The 26,088-nt window shown below is 38.5% G+C and overlaps 2 protein-coding genes across 3 annotated transcripts in view; one reads left to right on the top strand and one right to left on the bottom strand.

Annotated features, from left to right (window-relative positions):
- LOC141443212 (uncharacterized) overlaps window positions 1–24,350 on the bottom strand; it is a 65,970-nt gene extending 41,620 nt beyond the window's left edge. The window contains exons 1-11 of the mRNA XM_074108422.1: window positions 24,293–24,350; window positions 23,830–23,888; window positions 23,251–23,386; window positions 21,475–21,605; window positions 20,011–20,108; window positions 18,222–18,371; window positions 17,345–17,443; window positions 16,249–16,381; window positions 15,507–15,605; window positions 14,472–14,569; window positions 13,439–13,540 (exon numbers count right to left, since the gene is read on the bottom strand). Of these exons, the coding sequence (XP_073964523.1) occupies window positions 13,439–13,540; window positions 14,472–14,569; window positions 15,507–15,605; window positions 16,249–16,381; window positions 17,345–17,443; window positions 18,222–18,371; window positions 20,011–20,108; window positions 21,475–21,605; window positions 23,251–23,386; window positions 23,830–23,869 (1,086 nt within the window). The 5' untranslated portion in view covers window positions 23,870–23,888; window positions 24,293–24,350. The remainder of the gene's footprint in view (window positions 1–13,438; window positions 13,541–14,471; window positions 14,570–15,506; window positions 15,606–16,248; window positions 16,382–17,344; window positions 17,444–18,221; window positions 18,372–20,010; window positions 20,109–21,474; window positions 21,606–23,250; window positions 23,387–23,829; window positions 23,889–24,292) is intronic.
- LOC141443557 (uncharacterized) lies at window positions 3,650–12,549 on the top strand. 2 transcript variants are annotated; one of them, XR_012453055.1, is made up of 3 exons: window positions 3,650–3,758; window positions 8,683–11,782; window positions 11,813–12,549. XR_012453055.1 is itself a non-coding variant. In XM_074108862.1 (2 exons), the coding sequence occupies exon 2, from the start codon at window positions 8,683–8,685 to the stop codon at window positions 10,474–10,476; it is 1,794 nt and encodes a 597-aa protein (XP_073964963.1). In that variant the 5' UTR covers window positions 3,650–3,758; the 3' UTR covers window positions 10,477–12,549. The 2 variants fall into 2 exon arrangements, 1 of the variants encoding a protein (XP_073964963.1); XM_074108862.1 differs by having other exon boundaries at window positions 8,683–12,549.
- Window positions 24,351–26,088: the final 1,738 nt, after the last annotated feature.

The raw sequence follows: 26,088 nt of genomic DNA, 5'->3' as shown, positions 1-26,088 counted from the left end.
TGCTTCTCACTCGCAGGTTATATTTATGTTTTGTGATTGTCATATGGATGGACCACAGTCAATGTAGCTGTGTGTGTAATCATTCACTTCAACTCTCGTGGCACTACCAATACTTTCTGCTATACGGTACTATATAGTACACACAAGTAGGTTGTACCTTGTGCAGCGTGGTGGCTACCAGAATAGAGAAATCTTTCTGCAGGTAGATACAGGGTGAATCCTAAGTGGTGTTAAGAATTTTTTTTCTTACTCTGTTACTCTAGATTAGAGAAAGCGAGAGAGAGAGTCATTTGCGTTTTCCTAAGATTGCTGATGCTGAGTTAAAAACTACAATTTTTGATCACCACTTAGGTAGGCTAATGAGGGCTATCGCGTATGAATTCGCCACTAGAGGCGCTAGTGTAGCGTGAGGTCTCCGAAATGTCAAATCTCATAATTATTGGGTGAGCTACGCGGGTTTATTTATAATTAGAATAATTTTGTGAATATTTTGCAATATCTGAAATTAATTATGGCAAATATGCGTTCCGGGGCAATGAATGTCTGTGTTTTGAGACAGTTTTGTCTTTCGGAAACCTTTTTCCTCTCTTTTTTCCGAACAAAACGGGGACTATGCAACACTGTGGCATGCTCGATATTTTTATGGTACGGTTTTAAGGTGTATTAAATATGATTTTAATCTAAACTTTGTTTTCACGCCCGTAATAACAGACTTTGAAAGCCATACTTAAAAACCTCACGCAACAATGCGCCATCTAGTGAGACAAAAAAACGATAGCCCTCATTAACAAAAAATTTACTACTTATACAAAAACAAATACAAACAATATACTATTGTCTATTATTAAACGTTTTATTGTCAATCTTCCTGTAGTTGGAAAACCGCACATGAAGTCCAATATAAAACAGTAATATTCCATAGCTATTTTGTAAGATTTACCTTAAACGTCTTTTGTTTTTGAACACAAATGTCTTATTTGCCTTAAGGATTTACTAGCAACAAGATATTATTTACTGGATCCAAAATGAATACGATCTCACCTGAGCTAGAAGCATGAGTCATAATAATATCTTAAAAGGTCACTACCATTATATCGCTGTTAATAAAAAAAGTAAAAAAAAAAACCGGCCAAGAGCGTGTCGGACACGCCCAAAACAGGGTTCCGTAGCCATTACGAAAAAAATAAGTAATATTTTTCTAAGGATTTCGTATTTTACACGGAATCTTCCAAGTTTAGGTATATTTTATAACTTAGACTGCTAATACTTTTATACTACTAATAATTCTCAAGCAAACTTAACCGTTATAGTTTTTCTTGAAAGTTTGATATACTTACTACCATTCTGAATTTTTTCAATTTTTTCCACCCACCGGTTTAGATTTTAGAGGGGAGGGGGACGCTCGATTTTAATGAAAATTTGCACTTTAAAGTTGAATATTTTGCAAACAAATTACTGAATCGAAAAATCGTTTTAGCAACCCCCTAATGAAATTTTAAAAGACCTATCCAACGATACACCACACTACAAGGGTGGATGAGAAAAAAAAAAAACCCCCACTTTACGTCTATGGGAGGTACCCTAAAAAAATTATTTTTTGAATTTTGAATTGTACCATTTTGTCGGCATAGTTTACGAGTACATACATATTCTTGCAAAATTACAGCTTTCCAGCATTGATAATCCCTGAGCAAAGCCGCGGACGGACGGACGGACAGACAGATAGACAGACAGACAGACAGATAGACATGGCGAAACTATAAGGGTTCCGTTTTTGCCATTTTGGCTCCGGAACCCTAAAAACACCCTCCCAAAGGAATTATTAAGCGAAGTTATAAACACTGCCACCACTATTATATAAAATGTAAAAAAACAAACATTCTACCTAGAGAGCGACAACAAAGTACCTACCTTACCTATAGTTATGTAAAGATTTTTTTTTCAATGGTTAACATTAAGAAACTTCTATCTGTGGTTGCATCTTTGTTTACATTATAGTGCCGGGTAAGAAACACTTTTTTTGCTGGTGGTAGGACCTTGTGCAAGGTCCGCCCGGATTGCTACCACCATCTTGCTCGGTAATCCTGCCGTGAAGCAGCAGTGCTTGCACTGTTGTGTTTCGGCGTGGAGAGTAAGAGCCGGTGAAATTACTGGCACTTGAGGTATCCCATCTTAGGCCTCTAGGTTGGCAACGCATCAGCAAAACCCCTGGTGTTGCAGATGGTTATGGGCGGTGGGGATCTCTTACCATCAGGAGACCCACTTGCTCGTTTGCCATCCAGTCCAATAAAAATAATAATAATAATTACATTTAAATTTCGAACACCTTAAAAAAACAAAAATCATGTTTGGTTACAATATCGAACTAGTCGAATTGTAATTTCATTTAATAATAAAATTATTATTCCGTACCTATTTTTTTTGAATCGATTACAATCGAATATTACAATCGATTTGAGAATCAAAATCGACTCAAGTCTAGATTGTTTATGAATTTAAAAAATATATAAATGTCGCCGATTGATATGACTGAGTTCAACTGAGGTTTTATGCCTACAAACAAGAACCACTTACTCGAAAATGCAGTTATATCTGAACATATTGTGATAGAAAAATTATGATATGCATGTAGATAAAAATATGTATGCGACTGTACATAATTAGGCATTATATATTAGTCACATAAACGACTATTAGTTTACTTAAGTAATCTTCATGTACTGAACCGCTGTAACGAGCCTGCTATTATGTACATACATAAACCCCTAATGGGTTTCCAAAAAGTGCATAATTAACTATTATAATGTTTGTTAATGTACTGATTATTTACTTTTAAACCAGAATTACTTTATTAGAAAGAGATGACCTTTTTTCGTTACCTAGTATTTTTCTACAACCCTAAATGAGACCACGTACACATACAAGACATGATTCATCTTTCTTTTTACCCGACTGCGAAGAAGGAGGGTTATTTAGCGTTTACCTCACTAGATGCGCATTATTAAAATCAAATAGTAGGGAATATTTTGTGTGTGTCACCCTTTGATATATTTAAATACCTACGTAATAACACTAATAACAGATTACAAGATGGATCACAATTTGTCTTTAAAATTGCATTAAGATACTTATTCTTTCACAACAAATCTATCATTTCATTACTGTTTTATAGTTATATTTACGCTGTTTGTTTCCCAATAAAGAAAAAAAAATGGCCTTACTTTTAAATTTAACATTAAACCGCAAACCTTATTTTGTTTCCAAATCGATGTTTTATGTTGAAATTTTAGTTTATAATTTAGTTTGCTTTGCACGAGCTTTGCGGTGAAGGAAAACATCGTGAGGAAACCTGCACAAACCTGCACAGCGATTCAATGGTGCGTGCGAAGTTCCCAATCCGCACTGGGCCCGCGTGGGAACGATGGCCCAAGCCCTCTTGTTCTGAGAGGAGGCCTGTGCCCAGCAGTGGGACGTGTATAGGCTGGGATGATGATGATGATGATGATTTAGTTACGATGAAATTTTAAGTGTTTCGATTTAACAGCAGAGGGGGAGCTTGTTTGATTGCTTCCAAGCTCGCCGGCGCTAGGACCGCTGCCTAATGCTTCACAACCATACAAACATAACAATCGTGCTGTTATTAAGAACTGCACTGCGCTTGCTCACTCATTAGTCGCTTGTTGATCACTGTGCGCGGTCGTGTGTCAAATAAATTGTGATAACTAAATAAGTGATGCTTTAACATCGTCGCTCTAAAAGTAAGTTTATCCTATTAATATTCAAAATAAAAAATAATAGAATTAAAATTTTTGTACTGCTTTGTGGTGTGCAATAAATAATATTTGTATTTTATTATAAATGCGAAAGTTTGCAAATATGTGTGTGTACTCCTTTACACTAAAACGCTAGGCCGGATTATGAAAAAAAAAATGGTAAGTATGTATATAGCTATATAGCTACATTTGGAATAAAATATTAGCTACTTTTAATTCCGATATTCCCGGGTCGGGATAAAGTCTTGAAATCGCAACCGCTGGATTTAGGGGCTGTTTCACCATCCATTGATTAGCGTTAACGACGGTTAAATGTGATGCCGTCTCCGTCTATTCGAACAAAACAAATAGAGACGGCATCACACCTAACCGCCAGTTAACACTAATCAATGGATGGTGAAACAGCCCCTTAGAGTCATAAAATTTGGCACTGTCGTTTATATAAACCTACAGGCTATCTTTGCTTTCAATTCAAAGTTCGATTCTGGGCACGTATATGATTATCGAAAAATTAAATATCGATACCTATCGACGGTCAAAATATTGAACTTAACCTATACTTGGTTTGGATAGGAATTTAACTAAATGTAAACAAACTTAAGCTGCCAGATTTGGTACATTCAAGGATTTTAAACATTTTACTTATCTATCATTGCAATACAAACTAGACTAGTGTAATTCAATACAAAAATGTAAATGTTTAGATAGTTTAATGGGGGAATTTCAATATTTAAGACACCAATTGAGGTTGTTTTGTTTAAATAAAATAAATAAAGCCTTTATTCTCTGACCAAAAAACGTCCAACAAAAAAACCGCATTAAAATCGATCCGCCCGTTTAAGAGCTACGGTGCCACAGACAGACAGACAAGACACACACACAGACACATAGCGGTCAAACTTATAACACCCCTCTTTTTGCGCCGGGGGAGAAGTAGCTCAGTTATGTTTCAATGTCAATAAAGACCACGATGCAATTTTAGAGAATTCGATTTACACTAATATTGTTATAAAATTTGGAGTATAATGACGACGGCAGCTAAGAGTAAACAGTTATAAGGTTATGTTTAGGGCTAATCGTAGCCCTTCTTTTTAGGAGCAACTCTCAAAATATGTCGAGCTAAACTCGATTTAAGTTAAGCGAGTATCAAAATAGGGGCGTTATGAGTTTGACACCAATGCCTGTCTGTCTGTGGCATCGTAGCTCTCAAACGCAAGGACCGATTTCGATGCGGTTCTTTAACGTGAAAGCAAGTTTCGTTGCGGTGGTTCTTAGCTTTGTTTGATAAAAATCGGTTCAACGGTTTTTAAGACATTAAACTTTGAAACGACAATGTCCGCGGGTTTGTCAACTTTTCTAATTGATTTTTCTGACTGTAAAATCAAATTATATTATATCTATTAACAATACTAATATATTATGTATACCTACTTCAATAAGTTCGTAAGCTATTTAAGTTTGTGAAAAAAAATTGTATAATTGAATAGTAAAATCATTATCATTAACCAATCTATTAGCTATAGTAATAAAAAATAAATTATTTAATGCATTAGTTTAGATAATTAGTTATTTGTCATAAGTTGTAAAACGTTCTCAGCAATCCGTGCTGCGTGCTATAACCCTACACCACTGCTGGAAAGGATCTAGACATGAATTTTTCCTATGCATACAAAGTAACAAGTATTAATTAGCATAGTAGAAATAAGCAACCTGAGATATGTAATGTATGTATGTAATAAATATAAAATAAAGACAGACTCTAAACTGTTACTTACCTAATACCAAACAAGTCAAGATATGGTATCAGAACTATTTGAAAACATACCTACAGATCAGAACAGATAACAATAACGAAAACAATAATGTAAATGAAACATTGCGCGTTGTTTTGGAAATGTAATATGAGTCACTGTAGTTAGATCACACCGCGAAGTTCCTTTAATACGAGTTGTTTATGCAACTGTAACGTAATAAGGGTCCTTAATACACGAGTGTGATTTTATTAATATAGCGGCAATGGTTTCAAACTACTTCGGCGAACGAACGTCGTCTTTACATTAATTGAAAATACAAACTGAAATATAGATGCACAGAAAAAACAGAAAAATAAGACCATCACTGGGAATCGAACCCAGGTCCTCGGTAATCCGTACCGCGTGCTATACCGCTACACCACTGATGGTCAACGGTACCGACACGAATTTCCCTATGCACCTCATATCTCAGCTTGTTTGTTTCTTACTTAGTCACTTAAGCAGTGACGCTAGCGACATCTATGCCGTAGCCCTCATCGAGAAACTTATTTCGGCACTCCATTGGAACTAACCGCTCACCCGGACAAGAGATATCTTTACATTACATTACAGTAAGAAAGAGAAAGAAAGAAAGAAAACATTTATTCGTGACATTACATGACATGAAGTGACATGGATAAGAATAATAATAATAAAAACAGAAATAGAATTCGCGCTGTCATCGTTCATCCACCATTACATTTCATATTTCGTTTTCTAGAATTTTTACCGTACAACGGCAATACCTACTAGACACTGGCAATATTGTCCTCTAATGGACAGCGCCCTATTTTCCAAAAAAAAAACAGCAACCATAATAAAAATAAAATAAAAATTGTTACGTATGCATGTCACGAAATGGTCCCAAATCAGCAATCTGCCGGTCTTGCGAACGGCGCTGGTCTTCCTTTGGAATCATTAGTCTGTCCGTCTACTGCGGTGGCCATACTAAGGCGGTAGCAGCTGTCGCTCGTCGAATGCGGCCTACCTTCTTTACACTTTTGCGTTCGCCGCATGCAGCATGCGGCGAACGACTCAGTGTAATTGCCGCTTATGACACGAGTGTTTTAAGGCCTAATTACGTTAATTCGCATTTATAATATTAGCAGGATTTGTACAAGTGTTATTAAAACAAGATAGGGCATGCATTGTAAAGTTTTACTTTTGTTTATGCAAATAAAATGATCTTATCATATCCGGGTACATTTTTAGTCGGTGAATAGTCGGCGACTAATCAGCAAGAGATGCTTGATGACTCACAGGAAATTATAATAATAGTAATGAAGAGAAACTCACTATACATGAAAGGTTTAGGTAATTAACTAAATGTAAACAAACTGCAGCTGCCACATTAGGCACATTCAAGGATTATAAATATTTTACTTATCTACAAGTATCATTGTAGTACAAACTATATTCTATTTGTTCTAACAGTGATTCAAATGACAGATGCCAAACTGACGGAACTAGAGTCCCTCCTACTGTTACGCAAACTATCGATACTTTTGCATGTACCTAGTGCTAAAAGTGGCAATAGCATTATTTTTGTTGGTTTAAACGTTACGCTGTCGAACTGAGTCTTATTTGAATCTAAAAATCTAATTTATTCAACACTTGAAGTGACACTTTCCCACTCTGACGAACAATCTTGCAAATTAATGATAAATTCGTTTATTTTACCTTTTATTTTTACCGATAACCCTCACCTCTAGCAATTGCGGCCTATATTGAAACAACATTGTAAGGGCGTGCATTAAAGAAAGTAAGTGAATATAACACAGTGCCTACGCTACGCAGTAACTTAACAATTTGTTAGCAATTTTGACTTAAAATATTCGAACAATCAGCAGTGTTAATGTGATTTCATTTTTTCAAGCATCTGTTGGCAAAATAAACAATTAGTTACCGCCTTACAAAGTTACATAATCACCATGTACATTTGAATCATCTTAGAACAAATAGTATAGACTAATGTATTTCAATACAGAAATGTAAATGTTTAGATATCATTTAATGGGGAAATTTCAATATTGAGGACACCAATTTATGTTGTTTTGTTAACATTTAGTTAATAACTATATACTTAAATATTTAGTTAAATATTTAAATTAACTAACTAATAGTTAATTAAGTACCTAAACCTTTCAAGTATAGTTGCTTGTTTAACAGAATAATTAGATAAATTTACAGTTTGTCTTCTTTCCTTGCTATAATAATGAAACGTTTAAAAAAATTATATTGTAACGGATAACTCACGTCTTAAATCGAGTTTAGCTCGACATGTTTCGAGGAATAATGACACATGTCGGCCAGTGTATCGATACACGTTCGGTTTTTTCAATGTATTTTACGTACTAAATATTTACTTTACCATCCATCTTGTACAGTCAGGTGCAAAGATATCGACCCGGCCAAAGTTGCAAAAACATGTATACACGACTTTATGCACTTAACATTAGGGCCTTGTGACATATTTTTGTAACTTTGGTCGTGTAGATATCTTTGCACTGGTTACGTGGTTGCCATGGTTACGTCCCTTGGACAACTCTTTACAACCATGAGTTTCTTTATGTTTTCTGTGGCTACAATTAATCGAGTGTTCACTTTTGACGTAGTTACAAGCTCATTATTTTGTGTACTATCTCCTAAGCACATTAACAGCGTTGCGGCTTGCCGTAACATTATGCTGAGTGGGGTCCACTTTATACTAATCGATGTTTTTTTTTTCCATCTAATGTATTTTTATGTGTATCGAATATGTGTAAATAAATATGTCTCTCTCTCTCTCTCTCTCTCTCTCATATTATAACAGTTTTTTTTTAAGTTGAAAAAGTTGATTAACCCAGTTATACGTAAAATGAAAACGCTCAGTCAGTTTAGTCTAACAACTGGTAGCATGGGGTACGGTTGTGTCACTCTGAAGATGAGCTCCTGTTGAGCTCCTGATAAGCTTAGCTATCGTAAGGTCGCGGGTGAGCAAGGAAATACTTTTAGTTCATTGAAAACGCTCATTTGCCGGGTCCCGATCATATTTTTGGACAGAGCGCATAGCTCACATTATCACCTATCATAAGTACTTGATTATCATTAAACTAATGACAGCTATCTCATTACAGATGTTTTCCAACGTTCTATTGGTCGTCTGCTTTGCGGCAATAACGTTGGCGGCCAGCGACCAAACCAAGACCCATACTGTCATACAAGACGCAGAAGAATCAATGGCTGTAGAAAAATCTAGAACAAAAACGCCACAGGAACTTACAGAAGAGAAGTTCGATCTGGTCAATGAAAAGATGGACTTGGTAGGGGAGAAAAGAGATATAATTTCAAATGATAAAAGTTCAAAGCTAGAGGGGAAAGGTACCGGACAAAAGTGGAATGAATATGGACAACAGTGGAAGGATTATGGTCAGAAATGGGCTGAGTATGGGCAACAATGGGCTGAATATAGAAAGGATGCGGAGCGTTCGAGATCTGAAGGCAGAAACAAACGGGACACAGATAAAAACAACGATATTGCATCAAAATGGGACGCAGTCGGACAACAGTGGAAAGATTATGGCCAAAAATGGAACGAATATGGTCAGCAGTGGAAGAATGGGAGAAGTAAAAGAGACACAGATAATAATAACGATGTCGCATCAAAATGGGACGCATTGGGACAACAGTGGAAAGATTATGGACAAAAATGGAACGAATATGGTCAGCAGTGGAAGAATGGGAGAAATAAAAGAGACACAGATAATAATAACGATGTCGCATCAAAATGGGACGCATTGGGACAACAGTGGAAAGATTATGGACAAAAATGGAACGAATATGGTCAGCAGTGGAAGAATGGGAGAAATAAAAGGGACGCAGATAAAAACAACGATATAACATCAAAATGGGACGCAGTGGAACAACAGTGGAAAGATTATGGACAAAAATGGAACGAATACGGTCAACAGTGGAAGAATGGGAGAAATAAAAGGGACGCAGATAAAAACAACGATATAACATCAAAATGGGACGCAGTGGGACAACAGTGGAAAGATTATGGACAAAAATGGAACGAATACGGTCAACAGTTGAAGAATGGCAGAAATAAAAGGGATACTGATAAAAGCAATGATATCGGATCAAAATGGGACGCAGTGGGACAACAATGGAAAGATTATACACAAAAATGGAACGCATACAGTCAACAACAACAACGAAAATGGGACGAATACAGTCAGCAACAACAGAAGAAATGGGACGCAGTCGGAAAGCAGTGGACGGCTTACGGACAAAAATGGAATGAATATGGTCAGGAACAGCAGCAGAAATGGGACAAATACAGTCAGCAGCAACAAAAAAAATGGGACGCAGTCGGAAAACAGTGGACGGAATACGGACAGAAATGGAATGAATATGGTCAACAGCAGCAGCAGAAATGGGCCGCTATAGGCCAGCAATTGAGTAATGCTATAGCAGGTAGACGTAAAAGGGAGCTAACTGAAACGTATGAACCTGAACTAAAAGGGGACGAGGGTTCAAAAGTTAGTGCAGATAGAAACAAAAGGCAGGCGGACACCAACACCGACGTGGCATGGAACTGGGACAAAGTCGGACAAAAATGGAACGAGTATGGGCAAACATTTAACCAGTATGGGCAAAAATGGAACGAATATGGGCAAAAATGGGCCACAGAGGGCTCAAACTCGGGCAGATACAAGCGGCAAGACGAACCCATTTGGGACAACTGCCCGGGCAAAACGATGCTTTTTTATATTGACGGCAAATACGAATGCGCTGATAACGTTCTGGCTACTAGGGACAACTTTGGCCACTTTAAGTCCTGTCCGAATGACAGAATCATGAGGCTAATAGGCGGTCGACCTCACTGCCTCAAACCTGTCAGTCCACGAAGGTCCAGAAAGGGTTGAATTATGGTTTTTTGATGTGCGAGGAATCTGTTTTTCATGAACCAAAAGAAACGCTTCATTTACCTGTCGTCGCTAAGCGCATCTCTATTAGAAACAGCTGAGCGCAGCGAGGATAGGGAAATGAAGTGTTTCTATTGGTTCATGACAAACACATTCCTCATCACATCCACGGACATCTCTGGTCCGTCTGGTTTTATTTTGTATTTTTTTGAAGATTTTTCAATTTGACCCTCCCCTTCGGACCGCGCCTGCAAAGAAATCATAGCGAAATTGATTATGAAAAGGTCCCTTCCTGGTACGCCATACAGTTCCCTCGACTGTACATTTGTAAACACAAGTCAACTTTGTCAAATATTGACCAATCCCGTTTACACGACCTTTATTGATAACAGCGCGTTAATTAGTGTATCTGATTACACTATCGGCATATTAAGTGTCTCGTTATATAAACAAACTTGTTTAAGCTTGATAGTAAACCATGTTGCAAGAACAAAAGACTATTCAAAATGGTATGAATTACTTACAATATAGCTAATTTATAGGTGTTGCTTTGCGGAGGACCATATCAATAAATGAAGCAATTACTAATTGAGGTCGCGGGTGAGCAAAGTAATTGTTCACCCAGCATAAATAAATAACATATATATTGTTCATTTTCATTTATAAATTATAAATAATATAACCTCGTGAGTCTTTGCGTACTTTATAAATAAAAAAATACCACTAAGAATAACAGCTGAATGTACTTTCATTATCATCGTCCCCGTCTATACACGTCCCACTGCTGGGCCGTAGTTCCTACGCGGGTCCAGTGCGGATTGGGAACTTCACATACACCATTAAATTTCTTCGCCGTTGTGTGCAGGTATCCTCACGATGTTTTCCTTCACCGTAAAGCTCGTGGTAAATTTCAAATGTAATTGCGCACATGAATCTCGAAAAATTCACAGGTGCGAAACGGGGTTTGAACCCACGATCCTCTGCTTGAGAGGTCATTCACAAACCACTAGGCGACCACGGCTATCACAAAATATCCGGCAAATTATGTGAATTGATATTAAGGATCCATTTTATATGACATAATATATGTACATGGTTGTTATGTACATCTAACGTTCATTATATGCCGTGAATTGAAGGTGAGTAACATGAAATTATATAATATTTTGTACAAGTAAAATAATCTTTATTGCCAAAAAAACCTAGCTCAGTACAACTCACAAAAAAAACATACAATAAAATTTTTGAATAAAAAGTAAATCTAATATAAAAAAACGAATAATTAAAAACTAAAAACACTAAGAATGTTCCCTAGATTTTAAAATTTTACTGCTAGGTTAGGCAATGGGTCCCAATCTCAGCGTATGCTAGGCATGCCCAGCGCTGGTTTTCAGATTGGTCCCTAGAAGAGGGACGGTCGCTACCCGAAAAATTATGTACGCTGTGTAAGTAAATATAAAATTAAACATAAATACCCATTAAGTAAGCCATAAGCCGTGGTGGCCTAGTGGTTTGACCTATCGCCTCTCAAACAGAGGGTCGTAGGTTCAAACCCCGGCTCGCATCTCTGAGTTTTTCCAAATTCATGTGCGGAATTACATTTGAAATTTACCACGAGCTTTGCGGTGAAGGAAAACATCGTGAGGAAACCTGCACAAACCTGCGAAGCAATTCAATGGTGCGTGTGAAGTTCCCAATCCGCACTGGGCCCGCGTGGCAACTATGGCCCAAGCCCTCTTGTTCTGAGAGGAGGCCTGTGCTCAGCAGTGGGACGTATATAGGCTGGGATGATGATGATGATGATGACCCATTAACTAAATACCTCAACAAACGCAACAACCATATAAATAAAAAATGTGGTGGGCGCTGTGTTGCGTATTTGTGCATGCGCCTGAGTATATGCATGTGGGTGTCCGTGATCGCTGTGGGTGTGTGTGTGTGTGTGTGATTATTTGTCTTATGTTCCGGGATACATCCTCCTAAGAACAATAAGTAATTTTACTAATGAGATAAATACGAAAATTAAATTATAATGGTTTGTTTGTGACTTGATTAAAGGACTGTTTGCACGGATTTGTTTTTTTTTTTTAATTTATTTTACACTGACTAACGACTGACCTCTCCACTGATACTTGGTTCCTTTCCTACCAATGCTGGTTATGTAAGATTACGTGACAGGCGATGGTTATGTATGAAGAAGAAGGAAAAAAAACATAACTTCAAGATTTTTACCTATTTAAGAAAGTATACCTTCCCACTGAGAGCTTTCTAATAGATAATAACCTAACCATAAAAAAAACATTTTTAATACAAGCTTTATTTGCTGACTGTACTTTTTGTTGACTGTACTTGCATTGTCACCCAAACTACATTTGCATACCAAATTTCAAGTCGATGCTATTAGCCGTTGAAGAGTTCCGTCCTGCGGAGACGATCCTGGCTGGACTACCAGGATTTTACAACTAGATTATCGTATTGTCACGCCATTTACATAAGTATTCCAAATTTCAAGTCAGTCTGACTACTGGAAGTTGGTAAAATTTAACTTGCAAGATTTGATTACAGACAGACAACGGGACAGGTGAAACTAAATAAAAGCTTATAAAATATCGCTAGATGGCGTTAGTGTCGTGAGGTCCGTTTGGCATTTGTCACGTTTGGAATTAGTTAATAATAGTTAATAAGGTGCGATTCACACCGAGCGGACCGGGCGGAATCTGCTGCCGCCGGCTCCTCGAGCACGCCACGCCACGGAAGCGGTAAGTAGCGCTAAGTAACGGTAAGTAGCTGAAATGCACAATGGAATGGATCCGACGGTACGCGACAGAGGCCGAACGGAGCTGATCGAACGCGACGGCATCCGAACGCAGCTGACGTAGCTCTATAATGATATACGAGTTTCCATTTAGTTCCGATACGTTCGCAGAGATGGCACTTTTATCAAAATTAGCTATCGACTTACCTTCTGATCTTGTAAGTAGGCGCTCGCGTCGTAAATGACAGGCGGGTTGGCGGGATCGAAGTGATATACACTGCCGTCTGCGTTCGTCAGCGGACGACCGGTCTGCGAGCAAAGGGCGCAATGTAAAACTAACTTATTATTATTATTTTTTAATTTATGACGGTGGAAGCAGTCTACACTTCCACTGAACGTAAATAATAGTTAGTTTAATAGTTTAGTTAATAATAGTTTAGTTTTGTAACTAAGGGACCCCATACATCCCTGTATTATTATTATTATATAGTTATATATTTTTTATTTAACTGTCGAAAAACGCATTCTTCTTGGCAATGATGGTCTTTCCGAAAGCGCTGGTAGTTTAAAAAATGACGTGTTAAAGTGCCCATTGCGGCCTATTTACTGAATAAATGATTTGAATTTGAATTTAACGGCCCACGTGTGGTCTAAAGATTAACTACCGATTGACCAATTCAAAGGGTCAGTATGGGTAACTCTGAACTAGAAGACATGGAAAGATTTGTTCTAAGGAATCAAGTTTGAAAATCAAAATTAAACCTCTTTCCTATACACTAACTAGTAGTTCATTTACATCACAAACAAATAGGATCTCAATGTGATTAATTCACATTGACACCTTGGTGCGCAGAATAGGAGCTCCGCAAAGACGAGCATCTCCGCAGAGACGGGCCATATTTTCACTGCGGGCCATATCTTCACTGCAATATATAACATGTGAGTAAGAGAGGGACACCAATAGTTGCCGGCCACAAATTGCAGTGAAAATATGGCCCGTCTAGGAGCCCCTTAAGTCTCATATGTGTCATAGTCTGCATTAATATCTGCCACATCGGAGCGTGCAAGAATATCCGACACGTGCTACCGGCCCTAGAAATAGAATCGTATCAGATTACGCACGTTTTGTTGTTGCAGATAATCGTGGTTTTAAAGAGTTGTCCAGGGGATGTAACCATGGCAACGAGCTACAAGGAAAAGTTGGTCGATCCAGATATTTCCGATGGTATGTGGATGCTACCTGTGGATGGATGACCAGCGCTCCCGGCGGCACCGACGACAGGTCTGTGACCGCCCACACGACTGCCCCCTCCGGCGCGGGCTCGGGGCTCGCGCCGCCTGCCAAAAAAATATAGTAGAACGATCTTCAATAGTCGATTGTACAACAAGAGCATAAAACGAGCCATTTTACCCAAGACGTTCATATAGCCACCCGAGCCGTTCATGTAGCCACGTCGAGGGGAAAATGGGTTTAATGCTCGAGTTTTACACTCTGCTTTTCACTTCGATTGCGAGGAAATTAAATAGCAACAGTGGAAATAATTATTCACTTTCTATGTACCTTTTATTTTTTATGCATTATTATTTAATTCCTTTTTTTAATTTTATTGGTTTATTTTGATTCATTTTTAGTTTTATATAAATTATTAAAAAAATATGTAGAAACTTTTTTGTTTGTGGCTGTTGACACCTTGGTCTTAGACGAAGATTTTATTTTATGCACTAGATCATAAAAAGTAATTTTATGTCGCCTAGATACAGCATATACAGAAACTTTACGAGCATGACAAGTGAAAAGAATATTTTTAAAGCTAGTCGTATTTTCAATAATTACAATGGACATTGTGACGTATCATGTAATTAATAAGGTTCAGTTTCCAATTCCGTGGTGGCCTAGTGGAAGCCGTGGTGGCTGGTGGCCTAGTAGTTTTACCTATCGCCTCTCAAGCAGAGGGTCGTGGGTTCGAATCCCGGCTCGCACCTCTGAGTTTTTCGAAACTCATGTGCGGAATTACATTTGAAATTTACCACGAGCTTTGCGGTGAAGGAAAAACATAGTGAGGAAACCTGCACAAACCTGCGAAGCGATTCAATGGTGCGTGTGAAGTTCCTAATCCGCACTGGGCCCGCGTGGGAACTATGGCCCAAGCCCTCTTGTTCTGAGAGGAGGCCTGTGCCCAGCAGTGGGACGTATATAGGCTGGGATGATGAGTTTCCAATTCAATACAAGTGGTCGCTAAATCGGCTCTACCTTATTAAGGGTAAATTAACGTACCGGTAGGCGAGGGCGTGATTGAATCAGTGCTCCTCAAGCTCAGAGTTTTGTAGCCAGAACTGGACGGCGACAGCCGCCAGCTACTCGAGGCCAGGTCTCCTGCAACAGACAGACAAATTAGTATGAGGCTGCTTAAAAATTGTTTCTACATCTCAGATCCTATAATTGGCTTTATTGTTACTATAAAATAAATTCATTATGTAATTTATACTGTTGGTTATTCGAAAATTATACTAGTGAGTGAGTGAGTGGGTATGTTTGTTACTTCTTCACGCTGAAACGGCTGGACGGAATTGGATGAAATTTGGCAAAAAGTTAGTTCATAACCTGGATAAAAACATAGAACTTTTTATCCGACATTCCCACGGGGTAGGGATAAGAGTAGAATCTCGAAATAACAATCGCTGGGCTTAAAGTCATGAAATTTGGTATGCAGGTAGCTGGACTCGGAAATAACACGTGATAAAATCTTGATATTTCAACCGCTGGTTGAGAGTCTATTGACATTTTGGACAGTTGTTCCTTACACAACTCAATGAAGACCACGTTATAATTTTGGGAATTCCAGGGAAATTTGTAAAATCCCGGAATTACAATTCTAATTAACAAATTGAATAGTTTACGCTTGCAAATTAAGTGACCGAACTGACTGACTGTGGTGACTCAGGAGACGTTAGCATGGCAACAAGCTACACTAAAAAGTCGATAGAGCCATGGACGTCCCACGGCTGGGCCGCGTTACCTTGCCGGCTGAGCAGCCGCTGCGGCGGCGGGTCGGCGCCGGTGCCGTATCCGCCGAAGCTGTGGCTCTTGGAGACCGCGCCGCGGCTGCGCCACGACTGCTGGCACGGACCGCTGCTCTCCAGTGACTGTACCTGCAACACCAACCAATACATATATCGTTTTCTCAAACATGTCCGTAAAAGTTGACATTATATTCTCTTCATCTCTCATTATGGTCTCGCCGGAAGACCAGCGCTGGCTCCACCAAAGGAGTCCGCATTTTATGCTGAGGCGGGACCATTTCGGGCACATAAAAATAAGTATTTTTTTTTAATTATTTTTATGTATTTTTTGTATTCTCATTTCATTTTGTTTCACTTTATTATTATTATGTTTTTATTCTGTATCTATTATTTATATGTGTGTGTCCCGAATAAATCTTTTCATTTTAATTTCATTCTTTACATACTAATGTAATAAAAAAATACCTAAAACCACCTGCTAAAATTTATTCCTTACTTCTTCATCCATTCCATTGTAATGGTTGCCTGGAAGATCGCTCTGAAGCGATAAGGCCGCCTTTTGCTTACCTCAGAAAGTCTCTGTGTATATACCTGCTTTCTGTACTGCTTGCTATGTATTGGTGTGCAATAAAGAGTCATTGTATTGTATAATATATATTTTTAATACTTTTTTATATTATTGTCTTTGTGTTTGGTGGTGGTGGTACGTTTAGTAAATATTTTTTCTTTCTTACATATCAGAAGGCGAAGTGCATATTAAAAAACTAGTTTTTATTCAATGTAAATCAAAGCTATGTACATTATCCTAGTCATACATAGTACATACTTCTATTATTAAGTGCACGTACTATGTAAGCTCAAACACACATTGAATAGTTTATGGTCAGCGAAAAATTAAAAAGTTAAAAAAAGATTGCTAGCTCGCTACCTCGACAATAATGTCGCATACAAATTCCATTATTGTCAACTCGCAAACTTTTTAAAAAGTTAAAACGGCCATCGAAATGTTGGCACAACGAGTGCTCCTTCACAGCTTATGTCCTTTTTACTTTTTCACTTCATATACATATAAAAATCTGTGTAGCTGCTTACTTTTAGCAACTTATTCCTTCCAGTATCGGGGGTCAGTAGCTTGACCGGCCCAGCGTTTAGCCACGGCCATTGGGACTCGTCTTGACAGCAGCTATCCTGCTGTAAACATAAAATGATAGAATTATTTACACAAACTGACCTAAGTTTTGATAGAATATAAACATAATAACTCTTTATGGTACATAAACGGTCAAACAACTTTTTAGTGTAGCGTAACGTGTAACGTCTCCGTCACTTATTAAAAGTATGATTTTACGGAGAAAAAATCCATTAAAAGTTAGGTTTTGTGACAGTTTTAAGGTAATTCCTTCATAGCTCATATCCTAAGCATGTTAATAGTGTACATCGCAAGCATTTTTCTACAAAGTGTATCACTGATGTCTCCTGGGTCACGGGACAGAATAACATACATTTAAAAAGTTGATTGACTTATCAGATTAAAAATAACTGTTTCCATTGAGAAATCTATTTACAAAGATGAACTTATCCTAATAAAGGGTAAAGAACTATGAAATATCGTCACTACTTTGAAAAAATCTCGTATCTCAAATCAATACGTCAACAAAATTGACCTTTGAAATAATGTTCGTAAAGTTCAATTAGAAAAGCATCAATTTTGAGATACGAGCTTTTTTCAAAGTAGTGACGATATGTATATTTCAACCATAGATAACTCTATATTAATGTGTAATCAATTTCACCATCGTTCCAGCCAATATACATCCCACTGCTGGGCACAGGCCTCCTCACAAAACGAGAGGGCTTGGGCCGCAGTTCCCACGCAGACCCAGTGCGGATTGGGAACTTCATACACACACCATCGAATTGCTTCGCAGTTTAGTGCCGGTGCCGGTTTCCTTAAGATGTTTAAACTCACCTCACTGAATATCCTGCGTCTCACTCGCTCGTAGTCTTTCTCCCTCTGTTCTAGCGACTTGCTCCGCTCCACGGCGCGGCAGTTGGAACCCGAATCATCAGGCGAATGGGTGTCACGCTTGAGGATGGATCTGAAACAACGGTTGTAACGCTAACTGGAGTATTTACGTAACTTAGCTAGCTTAGTTAGCTTAGCTTGGCTAGTGTAGCTGCTTAAGTGACTAAATAAGAAACAAACAGGCTGACATGGTGCATAGGAGAAATTCGTGTCTGTACCGTTGTACAGCGGTGGTGTAGCGGTATAGCACGCGGCACGGAATGCCGAGGACCTGGGTTCGATTCCCAGCGCTGGTCTTATTTTTCTGGTTTTTCTGTGCATTTATATTTCAGTTTGTATTTTCGATATTTAGGTAATCTAAAAGGCCTGATGGGCTGACATTGCTGGCAGAGAGGGCGGTGTCTCTTGTGTGATGCAAAGTGCGTAAGTACCTTTGCGGCATCACACCTGAGTCACACGTCGAGGGCAGCTGGTTCCGCGGCTGAAAATGCCGCGCGGTCGAAGATGCAGATGTTTATGGGCGGCGGTGATCTCTTACCATCAGGAGACCCACTTGCTCGTTTGCCATCCAGTCGAATAAAAAAAAAAGTATCTCAACGTTCATCTCATGAAACCAATCACTTTTGAAGTAATCTTTTGTTAGGCTGCGTTTGAACCAGAAATGTGCTAGAATGTGCTGCGAGGAATGTGTTTTTGATGAACCAATAGAAATGCTTCATTTACATCGCCTCGCTCCGCTCAGCTGTTTCCACCAGAGCGGTGCTGTGCGAGGAGAGTTATCATCCCAGCCACAGATATAGATTACACTAGATAACGCAAACACCTCAATCTGTATGAAAACCAACCGTATCACTTTTTTATATCTACTGTGACGTCTCAAGAGCGAATTAGCGATGTAAATTCCCCGATATCCGCGCCGTGGGACTCGATTCAGTTCCTAGTCATTAGTCAGTTAGCGGTCAGTCTTTGTATGGGGCCAACCCCGACGTTTGGTCGGGGTTCGTACACGCGAAGTAGATGCATTTGCGTTATCTATTGTAATCTATATCTGTGATCCCAGCCTATATACGTTCCACTGCTGGGCACAGGCGTCCTCTCATAATGAGAGGGCTTGGACCAGTTTCCACGCTGGCCCAGTGCGGAGTGGGAACATCACACACTCCACTGAATTGCTTCGCAGGCTTGTGCAGGTTTCCTCACGATGTTTCCCTTGACCGCTAAGCTCGGGGTAAATTTTAAATGTAATTTCGCGCATGGATTTTCATTTATTTATTTGGGTCGATCAACTTTCTCCTTGTACTCGTTGCTATAGTTACGGTCTCCTGAGTCACTCTTTAAACCGTATGTTTATAGGATTAAAATTTGCCAAACATGCATTTTTGTGGTAGTTTTAAGCCCCTTCTATAATCCGCCTCTAATAAGCATGTTAGTATAATGTGACACAACATTTTTCTCCTATTAAACTGTACTGTGTTGCACGTCTCTCCGAGACAGGACATGATGAACTGATAAAAACATATACTGATTTAACATCTATGTAATAAACATATAACCTTGCCTTATAATGACTATTTGAATTTAACTAAACATTTGTTTTGAATTTTTTTTTTGTACTACTTTTGTCCCTTACTAACGGGACAGATAACAATAACGGTCGAGCCAACCATCTATTATTTAGTGTAATACGTTTACAGCTTTGGTATCCTCTGGATGATATGATGACAGGACTTACTTGCGTGACGCTGTCCTGATGCCGCACGGGGCTCGGCGGGAAGTTGACCGTGCACCACTGCTTGAAACTGGTGCACGGGATCCTCCCGCCACAAGTCCCTGGGACAACAAATACACACATTTTATATTTGACGACCGGATGGCCAAGTGGTTAGAGACTACGAAGCTTGATGTTCCGGGTTCTATTCCCGGCCAAATATTTGTATGAATAATACGAATGTTTGTTCTCGGCTATTGGATGTTAATGTATGTATTTTATCTTACAGGGTGGAAAGCTGAGATGGGCAGCAAGGGCAGCTACTAGATGCTTGCTGCTACGCGAAAATGCTCTTAGGAGACCTTTACTAACTTTTGAGTGATGAAATCGACATTCACAGATTTTTGATAAAACGTACAGTGAGCGGAGAAAATCTCAGATTTGACTTTTATTTTATGCCAATCGGTCCCATTTCTATCAAGGATTAAAACACTCTTTGAGACCAACTAAGGTTAGAGTACTAGAAACACCACAAATCAAAGAAAACTTTTCCATTGCAGTTCGTAGGTACTAATTTGCAAAGTGAAACTTCGCATGTTTTTTTTATAATTGAATCCTTTATGCTTAAAGAAAATTAAACAGTATGTAGACAACTAAAAACTGAACATTTTAACTGTAAAGTTAGTGTCTTAACCCAGTATTGCTGCACCATCTCAGCTTTCCACCCTGTATAAGTATGTTTATTCGTTGTCTAGTATCCATAGTACAAGCTTTGCTTAGTTTGGGACTAGGTCAATTGGTGTCAAGTGTCCCATGATATTTATTTATTTATTTACCTATCCACGCTCACCGCTCTGGTGTAAACAGGTCTACGGAGAGAGGATAGGTAAATGATGCGTTTCTTGGCTCATAACCTTTGTTAAGAGGAATGTAACTGATTCAAAAATTGAATTCGCTTTCGTCGTCTGTTTTACCGGATAAATACAATCTAGGGCTCTTCAAGGCTAGAGCGAATAGGCTGTTACTGAACCCGTGAGATACACCTTTGGCCTCATCTGCACTTAACATGATCAGATAGGGGTCAATCACGGTGTTTTATGTAAAAAAAAAAACTAACAACCAAAATTACAGGTGGCATCGTTTTTTCTTATTATAATATATAATAAAAATATCTAATTTTATTATTATGATTATTTAAACTATAACCTAACCAACAAAAACTTGGAAAGCCACCTTTGTCCTCTCAAAGTTCAATACCTCAAAAACGGCCGAACCGATTTTGATGAAACATGTCTGAGAACCATCGCTAGAAAACGTGATTTCAAATAAAAAAACCGCATTCAAATCCGTCCGCCCGTTTAAGAGCTACGGTGCCACAGACACACATAGCGGTCAAACTTAAACACCCCTCTTTTTGCGTCGCGGGTTAAAAAAACCGCTGTGGTCGCGGACACCCTGTATACAGTCAGGTCAGGGTCCTGAACTGACCGCTCTTGCTGACGGTGACCGAGTTCTTGGTGGCCTGGTCGAGGTGATGCGTCAGCTGGAACAGCGCGGCCGCGCGGTGCACCAGCATGCGCCCGTACGACGTCATCACCGGGAACTTCACGATGCACCGCCTGCCGGCAAACGGAGAAATGCACTTTAAAACAAGAGCCGTATCGCTTAAACTTGTTTGCCCTAACGTTATCTTCGTCCTAGCACCTGACACTGACAATATTTCAGAACAACTCAATTCAACTCATGCATTGGTTACTTAGAATACGTTAGATTAGGTTAGGTTAGGAAAAAAAACTGATATTCCATCCTTATAACATGTCAATAAAGCTGAACAGTCTTCACGAAGAATTTAGTACATCGTGTCTTAAAGGCGGTAAGTGAGGAATTACGAACGAGATTCTATTAGAAGCCCGAAATCGAAGACTGAGGGTTTTAATGAGTCGATGTTCGTAATTCTAGTACCGCCCGTGCGACATACAATGTTTTTCATCACATTTGCGAGTAAAATTGTATATTTGTAAAAGAAAAACTAATATTTTGTCAAAAATTGCCGATACCGCTGATTGCGCTCTTGGCAGCGCCAGCTCCCCGCCGCCCTCCCCCTCCCCCTCCGCAGCTGGCATGTCGTGCGTGTAGCACACCATGCATTAACAAACTCAAATTTACCGACCTTGGGCTTCATGCATGAAAATTATACGGAACCAATGACTCATTTACCGACCACGGGTTTCATGACAAGCACATTAAGGTCGAGGGTTTTATTTGGGGGTTGCAAGTTGCAATCAAGGTAGCCTTTATGTACGACACTGTTTACGAGCAAGTGTGATGAAAAAAGGTTTTGCATGGACAAGTGTTCAAAGCTTACTGTTTTTAAACAGTTAAAGAATATCTGGAATATTAACTAGCTAATCAAGTGAGTAATTGTTTTTTGGTGAGTTTGATTTAAGACAGTGGTTCTTAACCGGCGGTCCGCGGACCACTGTGGTTCCCTGGAAGAACTCGACGTGGTCCGCGAAGCATCAAACAACGAATTGCCAAAACGACGCTTCATCAGTAGCAGTAGCAACCGTTAATGTAAATCAATTTTACACCGTTATACTGATACTTAATATAACTAAAACAGTATGTAAAACTTTAAGGTCAACAACGTACTAAATAGTATCAAAAGAATAATTAATTTTACAAAATCGTCTAACCGTATATACCTTAAACAGTTGGTGGTCCATGGCAAGACAGAAAATTTGTCAAATGGTCCCTCCTAACTAAAAGGTTAAGAACCGCTGATTTAAGAAGACTGTATAGTAGCTTCCACTATTTTTGACTCTAACTCACTCTTCTAACCATAGGTTGACTGGTAGAGATCCCTTAAAGGGATAAGTCCGCCTTAGTACAAGTATCTCAAAGTTTGTCAATTGTGTTTTGTTTCCTTTATATTGTAAATTAAAGAGTTTACATACATACATACCCCTACATTGACTTTATTTTTTATTTTTTGACTGTATCTAATGTATTTTAATTAATTTAGTTTTATGTTGTTTTGTAACACATCTACCTACATATAATTTTAAATATTGTACACCATGAAACAGAAATATCTTATTTAAATACCTTTGGTCATGCAATAAACGATTTCATTCATTTCAGGTTTCAGGCGAGAGGAAATACCGGTGGATTTTTAGTGGATAGGCCAGAGTCTAAGAGACCGACTCGCACTTGGCCGGTTTTTTTTTCTTTTTAATTACGGTACCCTAAAACAGAACTCACCCCGTGTCAGTGACCAGCGCATGTAGCTCCTTTTCTATCTTGAGTAGTGTCATCCTGTCCCTTGCATTCTTGTTCAAGGTCTCCTTGATGAACTTGACCAGCTCTGGCCCCGAGGGCTCCAATTTGTCTACGTCTGCTGAAAAATTAAAATTTTTGTTAAAATTAATGGGTTATTAGACTTATTTAGTGTATCACTAATGTCTCCTGGGTTACGGGAATAACGCTAAATAGTTGATTGGTTGTAGTGCTATTTCCGTAACTCAAGAGACACGAGTGATACACTTTGTTAGAAAAATGTTCGCATGCATACAGCATGCTGAGAAGATGAGCCATAAAGGCATTGCCTTAAAACTGTCACAACTTCTAACTTTTAGTGGATTTGTACCCCATAAAATCATACTTTTAATAAGTAACTCAGAAGACGTTACCATGGAAACAAGCTACATTAAAAAGTGGATTGACCCTAATAATAATAAATAAAAAAAGTTGAAAAACTCCCAATATTGTCATTAAAAGTTTAATAAATAAAAACCGGCTGGACCCATTCTAATGAAAAATAGCTAAGTACAAAAAAAATACCTGATTCTGCTCTATTTAACGAATTATTCTTTGGTTTCATATCCCTTCGATCTGGACACCTGTAAGTAGAAAAAAAGATATTGTGATAATGTGTTTGCTATTACATCTTTTTGCATAAGCACATAACAATATCAACATTAATTCTGAATTTCAATGTTTCCACATACTTACCTGTTAATGTTTTAGTTTTATAATGATATTTGTTTTAAATTGATAAATTAACAAAATTCAGCTAATTATATACAGGTATTATTAGTAGAATTAGCAATACATGAAAAATAAAAGTTATATATGAAGTAAATATACATTTGTTACCATTGTCGCTGTTTAATTTCCTCGCAATCGAAATTAGAATCAGAGTGTATAAGTTATTCCTAAACTAATATTACTCTCGACTTAACTATCAACCCTCGCTTGCGGCTCGGGTGAATTTAAGAACGTCGATGAATATTTAAATACCTACCTACAATATGCTTCGTCGGAATCGAGACTGCAAGCTTTTCTGACGTCATTGCTGGAACCGCCTGCAAGCAAGCGACACAATATTCTTGCAATACGTAAAGTAGACCATAATGATATACAAGCTAACGTACTAAATTGGAATAACTTAAGCAAGTAAGAAAAGTTGAAAGCCGAAGACATTGTTATGCCAAAATCCAAATATCAAAAACAGCTGCACCGACTCAAGTGAAACTTTGTTAAGAACGATCTAAATTAAACTAGCTTTTGATTAAAAAAACCGTGCCAAAATTAGTTCATCTATTTGGGAGCCAAAACGCCCCAAACAAACGCACTCCTCTTTTTACGCCGCGGATTAAAAATTACGTAAGTTCCATATCAGTTTCGAAAGCTAAAAGGTTCTGCAAAGAATTCTTTTTTTTACATATAACTGATGTGATTGATCCTTATGTCACCTGATGTTAAGTTCAGATGAGGCCAATCATTTATCGTCGCCCTGCGGCAACTATGACCTCTTTGAACTCTCAAACTTTATCATCATCATCATATCAGCCGTAGAACGACCACCCGTGTCGTCCCAGGCCATGCCAAATTCCATCTAAGTCAAGTATTGTTTTCCGACAGACGTCCGTTTGACGTTTCAGTCTTGCTTGCGATTGGCTCATTTTGTTATTTAACCAATCACAAACATGACGCAAATGTCAAACGGAACTCACGATACTAACGCCATCTAGCGATATTTCGCCTGTCGGAAAACCCTCATTCAACGGTTTAAGCATGAAGAGGTAAAGACAGACAAACAGATAAACAGGCAGTTACATTCGCAATTATTATATTAGGCATTGGCCGGGATTTCCCCTGCGTATATCGCGGGTTCGCGAAAACTACAGACTGCTTTGGAACGTACAAATGAACATACTCCTTATAGATGTGGATGTTACCTGTGTTCGAAGTCTGAACAATGCCGCAGTCGTCGGGCACGGAATGCCGGATCCTGCTTGGCCGGCACGTCTGCCCTCCGTCGCGGGCCCCGGAAGGACCAAAAAATTGATCATATCATAAAACTGTCTATGATCGTTCAAAAATCGGGGCATGAACCAGCTTAAAGGTACATTTTCTACTTACTCAATTACTACATAGGAAACTCGAACACGCGGAAGATATGTCGAATGAAACAATTTACATTGACTCTGTTTTTTTTCTCGTTCGTGAGGACCAAGATAAACCGATATTCAGGCGACTAGTCATTTTGGCGGGAATAAAAACTATTTGATTACGATATTTTTTTCCATTGACGAGTAATCTTATTCCTACCGATAAAAAAATCAGCCACTTTAAAAACTTCATCCAACGCCCATTTTATCATGAAACACGCGATTCCATTTCTGACGATATTGTTGATACTTAAAATTGGCATTTTTCCGCTTGGGCGTTATAATTTCGAACTGTCAATTTGCCATTTGTACTCAATGACAGTAATTTTTCCTTTTCATATTTTGATTGCTTTTCATGAGTTGTTGGCGAGTGCTATCACTCGATTGTTTTAAATAAGATCCTTTAAAATCAGTGCCACGGCTTGCCATGGCATTATGTTGATTCCCTATATAGCGTCATGTATGTCTTATGTTTGTTTCTATTGTTCTGAGATTGTGATGTTTACGACGTTAAATAATGTATTTTCTTTCGTTCTTTCCCTTTAAATCGGCCATAAGTCAGTCAATCAACTTTTAAGTGTCTATTATTCTGTGCCGTAACCCAGGAGACATCAGTGATACACTTTGTTAGATTTTTTTTGCAATG

Source organism: Choristoneura fumiferana, chromosome 27 (genome assembly GCF_025370935.1).
Source record: "Choristoneura fumiferana chromosome 27, NRCan_CFum_1, whole genome shotgun sequence".
In the NCBI taxonomy this organism is placed as follows: domain Eukaryota; kingdom Metazoa; phylum Arthropoda; class Insecta; order Lepidoptera; family Tortricidae; genus Choristoneura; species Choristoneura fumiferana.
This window is presented reverse-complemented; position numbering and strand designations above follow the sequence as displayed.

What these genes read in the sequence shown, in the direction of transcription:
- LOC141443557 (XM_074108862.1), top strand. Translation starts at nt 8,683, where the DNA reads ATGTTTTCCAACGTTCTATTGGTCGTCTGCTTTGCGGCAATAACGTTG.